The sequence below is a fragment of the Pelodiscus sinensis genome, chromosome 3 (assembly GCF_049634645.1).
Source record: "Pelodiscus sinensis isolate JC-2024 chromosome 3, ASM4963464v1, whole genome shotgun sequence".
Taxonomy (NCBI): Eukaryota; Metazoa; Chordata; order Testudines; family Trionychidae; genus Pelodiscus; species Pelodiscus sinensis.
In genome coordinates this window covers 96,412,080-96,424,335 of record NC_134713.1, presented here as the reverse complement: position 1 = coordinate 96,424,335, position 12,256 = coordinate 96,412,080, and the positions used below count along the sequence as shown (strand labels likewise).

Genomic DNA, 12,256 nt, shown 5'->3' with positions numbered 1-12,256 from the left:
ATTGCTGCTGATGTTAAAGGAAGTTATGTAGCTAAATCACCAGGTATCATCTGAAAATTGGTATCACTGATATTGAAAGTACCAGGTATAACCAGCAGGGTGACATTTACCAGTGCTGCCAAATGTTCTAGGTTCATCAATGGCACATGGCATAAGTGAAATTGTAGTAGAATATTAGCAATGAAAATTTTAATATTATTTTAAGGTAATGCTTATGATCTAAATTCCTTCTTTACCTCGGAATGACCTCATAGTGACATAAAGAATGAATAACTCACACTCTGTGTCTTTTGTGGCAGAAGAATAAGAGGGGAGGGGTTGTATAGCACCTTCTGCACCATATTTTGCAAATCTGGTTTCTAGCAGATGTCTGAAAAATTTCTGAACATCTGCCTAAACAAAATCTGACTCCAACAACAAATGTACTTGCCAGTTACCAGTGAAATGGACTAAGTCAGTGAAAGGGTTAATGATGCCCCCACATGCTGGCTTTCTGTGCCGTTTAAGTACTCTACAAATATGAATGCTACATTTTTGGTCAAGGAAACCAAATTGTGCAATGATAAAAAGGGGGGGGCGGTGGAGAGGAAATGACTTGCTGCTGTTACTGTGATTGAAGAAAGTAGGCACAAACAACCCAGGGGAATCCACTTTCGTTGTTTTGACTGATCCACCTTGCCGATTTCTCCTTGCAGAGCACTCCACGAAGCCGCTTAAGCGTTGCAGTCTAGAGTTTCCCTTCTTTCACGAGCACATTCCCTATGCAACCAGAGGGAAGGTATCTGCTGCTCCGCAGCCCTCTGTGAACACAAACCACCTGGCTAGCAAGGACCATTCTGAAAGCTGCTAAGCAACTCCACTTTCCTCCCGTCTCTCCCGCTCATTCAGTTCCTGTAAAACGCAACTGACCCTTTCGTTTTCAGGCCTGGCTTCCTCCACCACTCCTGACAGGCTCATTCTGCCGCTCTGCAAAGTCAAAAGAAAATACAGACTACCCACTAGGCTCGCTCACCCCCACTCCACCTCCCGGCTAGCCCCAAAGAGACAAGCGAGGCGGAGACAGACTGTGTCCTCTCTCTCTCTGGAGGGACAGGATGAGTAATTCATAGCCCGTCCGTCCTAGTAACACACTCGCTCTCATTCTCAAGTAACAACCTACTTTGCACGGAGCCCCCAGCCCGAGCCTCCTTCTAGATTTCACACACTGGGTAATTTAAGCCTTTTCAAAAGCCAGCGATCGGCAACAAGAGGGGGAGAACCGCGGAGGGGGGATTTACTTTTCTGACCCAAGCCCAGGAGGCGGGAGGGGGTGCTGGACCGAAAGGAGAACGAGACTCTCCACGTGTCCGACCGCCAGTCCAGAGATAATTGGAAAACAATCCTGCGCTGTGTCTGTAACAGCAGCCACCACGAGGCGCTCAGACCTCTCCCTTCCAGTGTGCAGCACGCCACCCCCAGAGGGAAGGGAGCAGCACAGGATTCAGTCACCCTCGGCGCACACACCCAGCCACCATAGCACAACTTGGGGTCCCCCCCTTGCCCTATGCAAAAGCCCATTCCCCAACAGGAGGAACGGGCCTGCTCCCGGCCACATGACAGCTCCTGCCAAACGCCTGTCTCCTTCTTCCCTCCTCACCCCACCCCCCTCCTGCCAAAGTCTAAGTTGCTCTCAGCGTGCTGCTAAAAAGCTTGCTCGGGCTCCGACATGTGCAGAGCGGCGTGTGCATTAAAAATAAAAGCCTTGCAGGGCATAATTATAACCCGAGAGGTGAGCGGGGCAGGGTTGGAGTCATTAAAAGAAAGGCTCTGCAACTGAGGGGGGGGGGGAACTTTGCTCCCTCCCCAGTGCCTGCTTTTCACGCCGCCTGTCTGCCACCCACCTGACATCCCACCTCCACAAAGAATGAATGAAACGGGAATGAAAACTACCTGCAGCCACTAAACAAGTCCGACATTTTTGGGGCTTACATCTGCCATCTGCTTAGCTCCTCCAGCCCGAACAGACCGCAGAGCAGCTCGGCACAGATCGTTAAAGGCAACAAGTCCAAGTGGGAATCTTGTGCCCATTTTTTTTTCTAATGTGTAACCACGCGTGCCACGCACGGCCCTGGGAGATTTCTGTCTGAGCAACTTGCAAGATGCACTGCAAAATGCAATCTTCCCAATCTCCTGAGCCTTTTTGGAAGGGAGTGCGGGGTAGCACAGAAGGAAGAAAGGAATTCCTAATACGTTATTCATTTGGTCTTGCAAGGTCTGTTTAGGTTTCCATCTCCACTTCCCTGTGCAGTCTGACAGGCGTGGGAAGGCTCTAGCAAACCACTCCTGCAAAACTTAACCAAAGCAACCAAACAACCCCCAAACACCCCCTCCCCAAATCCCCACTCGCACTATCCATAGGCTGTTAAACATACGTACAAACACGCCACATGCAAAGAGTTTACCTGTGCCTGGGTCTCCTGGCCATCCTCGGACTAGCCACTGGGAAAGGAAGGGGGGACCTGTGCTGGCTGAAGTGCTTTGCTTTCTGTGCTGCTTAAAAGTGCTCCACCGCCGCACAGCGAAGTTTTCAGGAGCCGCAGCAGCAGCAGGAGGAGGAGGAGGAAACAGGTTGAGATTAAAGAGTAAACTCTGTAAACAGAGATGCCATCAAACAAAGGGCTTTCTTGGACACTCCCCCTCCCGCCAAATCTGGCGCCCCTGCAGTGCGCAAGCGCCTCGCCGTGCACAGAGGTTCCAGCCTCGGCCGCTGGGGTGTATCATCGCAGTGCCTGTGGCTTCCCCGGCTGCCCTGCCGCCTTTCCCTCTGCGTGGCTGGCAGCCCGCGCGGTGGCGGCGGCCAGGAGCGGCGCCAGAAGCGGGCCAAAGGAGGGGGCAGGGCGGCAGCAGCAGGAGAGGCGCCGTTTGCTGCACAATCCCCGCTCCGCAGCCTCAAGTCCCCAGGACTCCTCCTCCTCCCCCCTCCACACACAGACACCGAGTCGTCACCAGCCCCTGGGCTGCAGAGCTACGAGGGGCCGCTTTCCTATGCCCTGCCCCGCGCCAGATCCTGGAGGGGAGACTGCCCCATTGGGAAGCGGGGCGGGAGACCCGTGTAGCGCTTAAACCGCTCCCCCTCCCATATGCCTCCGAGGAGCATGCGAGAGTTTCAGTGCAAGGCTCACATGCCCCTCGGCCAAATGGCCACAGCCGGAGGGGAGCCCACGCTGGGGTGTGACCCTGGCACACGTGTGGGGACGGGCAAGGGGTCGAGCTGTGCGTGGGTGGGGTTTGCGGGGTCCTGCTCCTGCAAGCCGGTGCCTGAGTGCATGGGTGTGGTGACTGTGACTCTCCCGTGGGTCTGAATGTGCCTGCGTGGCGCATTCAGACCCACGGGATCAGAGTAGGATTGACTGTATAGAGCTCTTTTGTGTGTCTGACGGTCTGTCTCTGGAAGGCGGTGACACGTGAGTCTGAGCGTGGTGTGTTACTCCCGAGTTGTATGTGTGTGTAGTTCATTCAGTGGAAGGGGGAAATGTCCCCCGCTCACACTGCACCTGTTTTTTGTTTGCTTGTTTAGTTTACTCTGGTTCAGCAAGGTTTACACTGAAAAAACCCAAACGAAGGGGTCGAAGCCCAGCAGTTTGTAAGAGACGAATCACAGTTTGTTTGGGTTTGTGTTAACTGGAGGTAGACTTTTGCTGGAGTCTGTCATGCAGTCCCGCTGGGGATTTTTATTGTTCGCTTGCTGCTCTCGGGACCTGGACTGTGTCTGTTTCTGCAGCTTGCCTTCGCCTTTTTAGCAGAGGTAGTGGGTGTCCGATGAGCTCCAGAAAACTTTTTTTTATATACATAAATGAGTCACAATTTGAAAATGGCGAAACATGCAAAGTTCCCAGGCTACTCTGCAAGTTACAACTGAGACACCTGTGGTTCCTCAGTTTATGGACCCTTCCATCAAAGGCTTAGTTTATGAATGAACGTTTCTTGCCTTCATTTGGTCAGGGGGACAATGGAGCCATAAGCACCCTGAGCACTTTCAGTTTTATGGACTGTAAAGAGTCAGGCTATTTTTAAAGTACAAGACCACAAAAGATCCAGGTTCTAAGATGTGCATTTTAAAATTACACAGGCAAATCACCAGAAGGAGACTCAGACTGAAAGCGCACCCAAAAGAAGATAATGTATGAGTTCTCAGTGGCGGTGTTCTTCTCTGAATCTAACTGTGAACTCTCCAAAACCTTCCAAACATGCTGAACCAGTGGCCTGAGTTCACTCTTAAGTCCTTCAGACTTTTTAGAAGTGGAAGATCTCTTAATATACTTCTGAATAAATACAAAGGTAAAATATATACTGTAGCAAAGTAATTTGTAATACACAGCCACATACTGTAGCCCTGGCAGTTATATAGAGTTTTTAATTGAAGCACTTAACACACAAGTAACAGCAATGTTTTATATTTACATATGTGCATATTTAATTCTGTATATAATTTATTATTTAAGTCTTAATATCTGTGTATGAATTGTCTGTCAGGAGCGCTCCCTGTATTTTTAGAGGAGTCAGAAGTCATGGTATAAACATGAACTTCACTAAACTCACAGTAAGATATTCTCACTGCAGCTTAGCTATTGACTCACTATGTAACTGGGCAAAACCCTTGTTTGCTATTTAATGCTTCTTTTGGCCATCTCATAATAGATCTAATTTCCTGCTTCCCAACTTGGTTGTTAGGCGTAACATATAATTTTTGTAAAGTACATGGAAATTCTCATATAGAAAGGAAATGATAAAAACAATTAATGCTGACATACTTTTTAAAAAGGACTAATTCCAGTGTCCTTTGAAGCCAGTTCCCATTGACTTCAAGAACAGTTGTATTGCGATTCTGGGGAGGGCAACAAATAGGGCCTCAGTTTCTTCTGGAAAACAAATCCTTTTGGAGGTATGTCTACACAGTAGTGTTATTTCGGAATAACTAATGTTATTCCGAAATAACATAGTCCATGTCTACACACAAGCAGTTATTTCAACATAATGTCAAAATAATGTTGAGCTGGAGGACTGCTTACTCTGACTCACGTAACCCTCATTGTACGTGGAGTAAGGGAAGTCAGAGGAAGAATGCTCTATCTCAAAATAACTGATGTGTGGACAGCACAAGTAGCAAGTTGATGTAATTAAATTGGTCATGAAGAGAAACATTAAACTGTCAGTATTATATTCTCATGCCTGTTGTGTGTTACAGAGCGAACATCTCTTATCTGTAGCAAAGTACCATTATTTATTATCTTGTATAGTCAGAGTTTGTCAGCTTAAAAATTAAAACTATTGGCAATCCACAAGAACAACATTTTATTTGGAAAATGTATGTAGGGTTGCCAGGTGTCAGGTTTAGAACCGGACAGTCCAGTATTTGAGCGTTCTGTTCGGGAAACAAATTGAGAAAATATAAATGTCCGGTATTTTCTTAATAAGATGTAGTGTAGATTGTGATGTAATGTCAAGTGTGTCTGGTATTTTTGTTGACACTGTCTGGCCACCCTAAATGTATGCAGCACTTTTGTTCATGGGGGTGATACTTATTTTACCTCGCCTGATTTTTAGGTCTAATCCTGCGTCCCTTTGCACAAAGCTTTCCATCAGTAGCACTTGTATGAATAAGTGCTATTGAGTGGGAGTATGGTTTGCACAAATGGCCCTAAGGTAGGCCTTAGCCAGACAAACATAAAAATGGGAGTCTGAATTTGATGGACCCAATTGTGTAAGTATTACTCAACATGACTTAACAGTAAAAATTGGACATTTCATGAAATATGTGCATATTGTCTAATATGCACATGAAATACCTCCTAACTATTCTGTTTCATGTTCATTCCTTCCCTTATGGAAGATGTTCCCCCTTTTTTGACTACTTTCAGATACATAAAGAGTGAATGTTAGTTAATACAAACTCAACACATCCCTAGTCTATTCATATCTAAGTTTCCACAAATTAATTTATTGAATTTCTGTTATTGTCTGCTGAGTTAAGTAAGTGGGCGGTTGGTTATTTGTTCAGGTTTCCTTGAAGGTATTATCATTTATGAATACATAATTCTTATTATGAACCCTAACAATCCTAAACATTTTTCTTCTCATAGTCATAATTAGTCAAGCAAAACTTCCATTGATTTTAATGGAAATTTATCATAAAGAAGGATTATAGGATTGGGCCCTTTAGACTACATCTTTCAACAAGGTTAAAAATTGATGTTTAATTTTCTTGGCCCATTTTGCAAATACCAGTCTTAATTCTTAACTATTATTTGTTTCCTGCATTTTCTGAGTTTGTTAAAAATCTTGAAGGGACACTGCCAACTTAGAATTATATGTTATAAAGCAACACCTTCCTTTACCTATTTTACCAGAAATACCTTAGATTATCAAAAGTAATATTTTTAAAATAATGTTGTTATTTGTGCTGTTTGTTTGCTGTTTGCATTTCTCTTGCATTTGACAATGAAAATCAAGTAGGTTTTATTTTCATTGTTTTATTTTTGTGTTCTTGTTTCTGTAATGTTTGGGTTTTGTATGCTGCAGAGGAATATTTATTGCTTAAAATCAGTTGGTTTTAAAGGACTTGAAGTATAGAAATAAATTGATATTTTATATAAAAGGTTTGTTATAACATTTAAATGTGAGGCTGAATTTGAATTGACGGGGTTGCTTTAACAAACTCAGATATAATTTTGTATATGTGGTTAAGAGAAGAAGAGTGGGTAAGACACAAGGGGAGCAATCAGGAGGCCTCATTTATAACACATGCCATGCCACAGACTTCTTGCATATCAAGTCACTGAGGGGTATATATTTTTAGTCAGATTCCAGACTCCTTTAATTGTGGGTACAATTTGTGATTGAAAATCTGAACCTGGTTTTTTACTCCTGAAAAATCAATTGTGAGTGTATATCCGAGAAGGCAGGCTTGTAACTTTTTGTACCTGCAGTCAAAGTTGTTAAAGGTTTCACAAATTCACTACTCAGATTTATAACCACAAGGAAACTACAGAAACAAAAAGGTAAGTCTAAGGCTGGCCACCCTCCTGAAAATTTTGTATTTTAATTAAATCTGGAAGGGCCAAACCAGATCATGCATGAGGGTCTGTATAAGGACCCTTTTCATATGTGTTCATTTTTTTTAATTGTATCCTTTGGTATATATGGTTGTGACTATTTTCTTCCACTACTTGATCTGAGGAAGTGGGTCTGGCCCACGAAAGCTCATCATCTAATAAACCATCTTGTTAGTCTTTAAAGTGCTACATTGTCCTGCATTTTGTATAAGGACAGACATTCAAAAAGAACACACAAATATTTAATTCCATCCCATTGTTATCTCCTTCTCCATTGTCCTGTGGAGAATCTTCCAAGGAGCTGGAGGTCCATGAGTGAGTAGACAGAGGAACAGTAATAAGGCTAGAGGGAAGCCACTCAAGAGTTAATGAAGCAGAGCCTCTCTATGCAAAGTAGAGCCCCTCTGTGCAGAGGAGCTCAGGAATACATGAAAAGGATCATCACCTCATAGTTTCCCATCACCCCTCACACTCTGGACTGCATGTAGGTAGCTCAGCCAGTAGCAAACATTAAGGTCTAAGTCACCTATGTGGAAGTCAGTAGGAGTTTTTTATAAAAGAGGACTGCAAAATACAGAGATTCAGTTGCATTCAGGTGTAAACTAGATTTCAGGTTCTCATGGTGGCCCAATCTTGGAAGACCCTACTATAAGGTCTAAAACAGGGGTCTTACACTCAATTTACTTAGGGCCAGGGCCAGTCCTCAAATCTTCCTGGCAGGCCAATGGGCACCCCCCTCTGGCAGGGCCCGGAAGGAAGGAGGATGGGGAGTCTCTGCTCTTACCTACCTCCCTGTGGCGCTAGCCCTGCCTGGCATCCCTTGAGTCCCCACCAGCAGCGCACTGGGGCTAGAGTGGAATCTGGTTGCTATTTCTGGCCTGTCCCTTTGGCCTGGGGAAGGTGTGTGCAGAGCCATCCTGTCCATAAGATGGTTGGACCAGCCACCCTAGCAACTGTGCTTTGGGGGGCTCTGCAGAGGCCACCCCAACTGTCTTATAGTGCGATGGTCCCCCATACTCAGGCTAGCCTGTGGGGCCCTGTGTGGGCTGAAGTTGCAGGAGATCCATCCCCCTACAGTGTACTTACCACGACAGTGGAAAGCAGAGCGTCCCAGACAGCTGTATTCTGCTCCACAGCATGGTGCAGCACTCCGCTTCCCACTGCTGCAGTGAAGTGGAGTGACTAGGATGGCCTAGGACATGGTGGTGGAGCAGAGAAGAGGCTGCTGCATCGCTCCATTACCCTGTGGCTCCCACAACTGCGGTGAGTGCAGGCGACGGGGGGATGGGGGGATCAACCCCTGCTGCCACCCAACGCCTAGCCCTCCAGTAATCCCCAAGGCTGCATCCCATGGAGGAGCAGGTTTGGAGGAAGAGGTGCAATGTGCAGAGAGGGTGGAGCAGGGATGGGAAGAGGCAGGGTGGGGACAGAGCGGGACTGGACTTGAGGGAAAGGCATGCACACCCTCCTCTCTTAGGGCTGCAATGACTTGCACGATGGCAGCCAAATGCATGCCAGATTGTGGAACTGCTCAGGCCATAAGTTTGAGACCTCTGGTCTAAAGTAAGTAATGATCTCTTTATCAGGGTAAAGGAAAATCAATAGTAACCTGAGTGCTTCATGCTGCCAGTAGGAGAACACTATAAAGTGCATCAGTATAATATCAAGATGAGAGGAAAGAGGCATAACTCGGATGTAATTATTATCTTGGATGATGGAAAGTTGTCCGTATTTGAGTAGTGGTTTTGTGGCAACCCCTCTTTCTTTGTATATGGTTTGGAAGGGAGAGCTATGCCTGGGGCCTCCCCAATTGCAAAAGCAGAATACTACAGAAGCTGAACATGTGTTCTACAAGGGCTGTTATTTCATTAGTTCTGAAACAACAGCACTGTGTTTTGTTTCTACAGAGTGCAGTAGGGTCAAATTCAGCCCTGGGGGAAGTGGGACCAATTCTTTGGCCATCGGCAAAGTTGCATGTGCTTAAACAAGGGCTGTTTTTGAATATTACACTTTCACCCTTTGCAGAGTGTGTTGGACTCTAAATTTAGCAGTGTGAGCTTGATAATACAGTGAACACACATGGTTCATGTGATGAAACACAACACTCTCATAAACAAGTAAAATTATACTCTTTTTTTCCAGGACACAGTACAGAACATAAGAAACGTGCGCATCTTTCTAACCAATAGTAGGTTATTTACAATTACATCACATCCTTAAGAGTAATACAGGTTGAACCTCTGTGGTCTGGGACTCTCTGGTCCAACAACATCTGTGGTCTGGTCAGACCACGGATGTTGCGGGACAGGAGAGCCCCAGTGGCAGAGGTTGCTGGTAGCTAGGAGTGAAGCTGGCTGGCAGGCTAGTGGAGCCCATAGGACACCAGAGCCAGCAGCCGATGGGACAGGGAAGCCAGCAGGGCTGCCTGGAGCTTGGGCGGGGCAGCAGGGCTGTCAATGTCTGGCGGGATCACTGGGAGCTCTTGTGGAGCAGTGGGGCTGTTATAAGGCCACTGGGGCTGCCACAACCCCTGGCAGAGTGGTGGGGTTGCTGCGGGGCCAGTGGAAGCTATGGCGGGACTGCCATAAGGCCAGCAGGGTGATGGGGCTGCTGCAGCTTTGCAGCTTGCAGGGCTGGGAGGCTGGGGAGAGTCCTGCAGAAAGGCTGTTGTCTCCCATCCCAGAGCATGCCTGGTGCAGAAAACTCCTTTGTCCAAGACCAGTCAGGTCGTGAGGGTGCAGGACCAGGGAATCCAACCTGTACAAAGATAGCAATATAGCAGGATATTAGTATTGTATGCTTTAGGTCTGCACAATACAAAATACCTCTTGCACATAATCTTGTCTCTCTGCAGACTATAAGTTTCCTTTCCTTCATGTCAGGTTCTGACAGCTTGTATTTCCAAGGTAATAGTTGCATTTCTTTATTTTTTTTTTATTAAGTGATTTGAAATACAATGTGGTAAAAGTATTAGACAAATCAGATTACTGATAGTAAACAAGACAAATAGACCTAAACACAGACAAACTTGTTTTTAATGGAATGCGTCATTTAATAATAATAATATGTCAAGAAATAGCTCTGTGCTTCTCAAAACAGATACTACACACAGAACATGATTTGTTCTATCTATATATGTGATTTGTCCTGGAGGTTGTGGTTATTATAATGCTGGCAAAGAAAGATGCTTTTGCTGTGTGGTGTTGCTTTTAAATGTGTTCACTGACTGAGATACAACTTTAGACTGACTTCTGAAGTCCAATTTTTTCTCTCGTTTACACTAGAACAAACCAAAAGTAATGCTGCTGATGTCATTAGTGGTATTCTGAATTTTTGTTGTCATACATGAAAAAATAATTTGGTTGCTAGGGCCTGATTCTTCATTCATACAGGTTGAATGTCTATTACCCAGCATTCTCTGGTCCAGCAACATCTGTGGTCTGGCATGATTATAGTTAGCTGGATGTCCTCTTATCATGGGTGTGGCCAAGTTTCCCATGGTCCCATAAAATTTATTTTCAACCACCAGTCCTGGCTCTCCGTGTTCTGTGCTGTTATTTAGCTCTAATTTACCTCTAAATGTCTTCTAAGAACCCAATAAACACTGGAAGTGTTGGTAATGCTGCTAGACAATATTGACCTCATGTGGTTCAGTAAATTCTCTGTTTTGGCACTGGTCAGGCCCTGAGGGTGCTAGACTAGAGATTCAACTTGTACTAATTTTCCTCTGGTGTATTTCTAATAAGGAGGATATGTGGTCTCGTAGACAGCTTACTGGAGTGGGACTCAGGAGGCCCGGGGTTCTGCTTCCCCTCTCTCTGGCTTGCTGTGAGATCTTGGGCATATAACTTTCCCTCTCTATACCCTAGTCTCATCTTTTATAATAGAGGATAATGAATGTAACTTTCCTTTGTAAAATAGTTTTAGATCTATTGATAAAAATCACTAGGGAAGAACTCATATTATATACTAAGGTCCACCTTATACAGGTCAGACCATATGTTCACAATGATCTCTTCTGGCCTTAAAATCTGAATCTCCATTTACTTTAGTAACTTTAATGAGCTGCTCATGATTTACAGCAGCACAAGTGAGCGGCCCATGGGGTCTAATACTCCACTGCTTTGCAGTTTCTGTAGTCATTTACTTGATGGGTGGAGAATCAGGCCTATTGTCTTTAAAATGCATGAAATTTGACTAGCTGTAAAACAGTGATAAATGGCTCTAGCCGTGGTCCTAAATCACTGATCCTTGTCCTTTACTAGAGGTTTCTTTTTATAAATGACCTGTAGTTAATACAGCCTTGTAAAACTGTCTTGGGCACTTAATCTAGGCATAAGATTTTCCATGATGATGATCTACATTTTCCATGATGATGATGATTGATTATAAAATACTGGAGTGGTATTTTATTTGCTCATTTAAAAAAAGAAAATCTCAAAACAAATGCAGGAGTAGAATTTTTCAGAGGGGCATAAACTCACTCCTTGCTGTTCTGCTTCCCTTCATTTTTATCTCACTATTTAGGGAGCTTACTATAGGATAAATGGCAAAACTTCTTATGTGTTATATAGTTCTTTCGTATTGGACCCTGTTTGGCCCTTTTTATTATGTCAGCGGACTGGGCCAAAAGAATAGCAAGAAAAATCATCGTTTTTGGTCAAGAGAAAATTCATCACTTCCATTTTACACACAGTAGTTCTCACAGTGTATGGACAGAAATTCAAGGGTTTATCAAATGACCTGTTCAACAAAGCTGTGATTACCTACAATGTCTTATTCCTGAATCCTTTATGTCCTTCGAAGTCAATAGAACTATACATATATTGTGTCCTTAATTCTGAAAGAATATGCTGTTCCTTTTCAGGATTGTAGAATAAGACAAAGAAATAAACAGGTGACGACAATTATTTAGACCATTTAAGGACAGATACTATTTTAATTCCAATATTAGTACCAAACACATTTTCTTTCAGTTTCTAAATGCTGATTAAAATTGTTGATGTAAAAATAAATTACTTTTATTGAAAATAACTTTTTATATTACATGCTACATTGCTTCTGAATTCATCTGTGTGGGAGTTTTTGTGATGCAAGTGTTTTGGGGCCTACATAAATATTTCTGTGTTTCTTTTGCAAATGTTAACAGACAAAAGTCAGAAATT

General features: G+C 44.3%; 1 protein-coding gene and 1 long non-coding RNA gene across 10 annotated transcripts in view; both read right to left on the bottom strand.

The window, feature by feature from the left end:
- The window catches only part of MYB (MYB proto-oncogene, transcription factor), a 34,066-nt gene extending 31,032 nt beyond the window's left edge, over positions 1 to 3,034 (bottom strand). For 3 of the 8 annotated variants that reach the window (XM_006123861.4, XM_006123865.4, XM_006123867.4), the window contains exon 1: positions 2,442 to 3,033. In XM_006123861.4, the coding sequence (XP_006123923.2) occupies positions 2,442 to 2,464 (23 nt within the window). In that variant the 5' untranslated portion in view covers positions 2,465 to 3,033. Of the gene's footprint in view, positions 1 to 909; positions 1,548 to 2,441 lie in introns of those variants that run through there. The other 5 variants (XM_006123866.4, XM_006123870.4, XM_006123868.4 and 2 more) reach the window with 5 other exon arrangements.
- Positions 3,035 to 9,116: 6,082 nt separating this feature from the next.
- LOC142827886 (uncharacterized) overlaps positions 9,117 to 12,256 on the bottom strand; it is an 82,430-nt gene continuing 79,290 nt past the window's right edge. For both annotated transcript variants that reach the window (XR_012902680.1, XR_012902681.1), the window contains one exon: positions 9,117 to 9,848. This is a non-coding gene — a long non-coding RNA (uncharacterized LOC142827886). The remainder of the gene's footprint in view (positions 9,849 to 12,256) is intronic.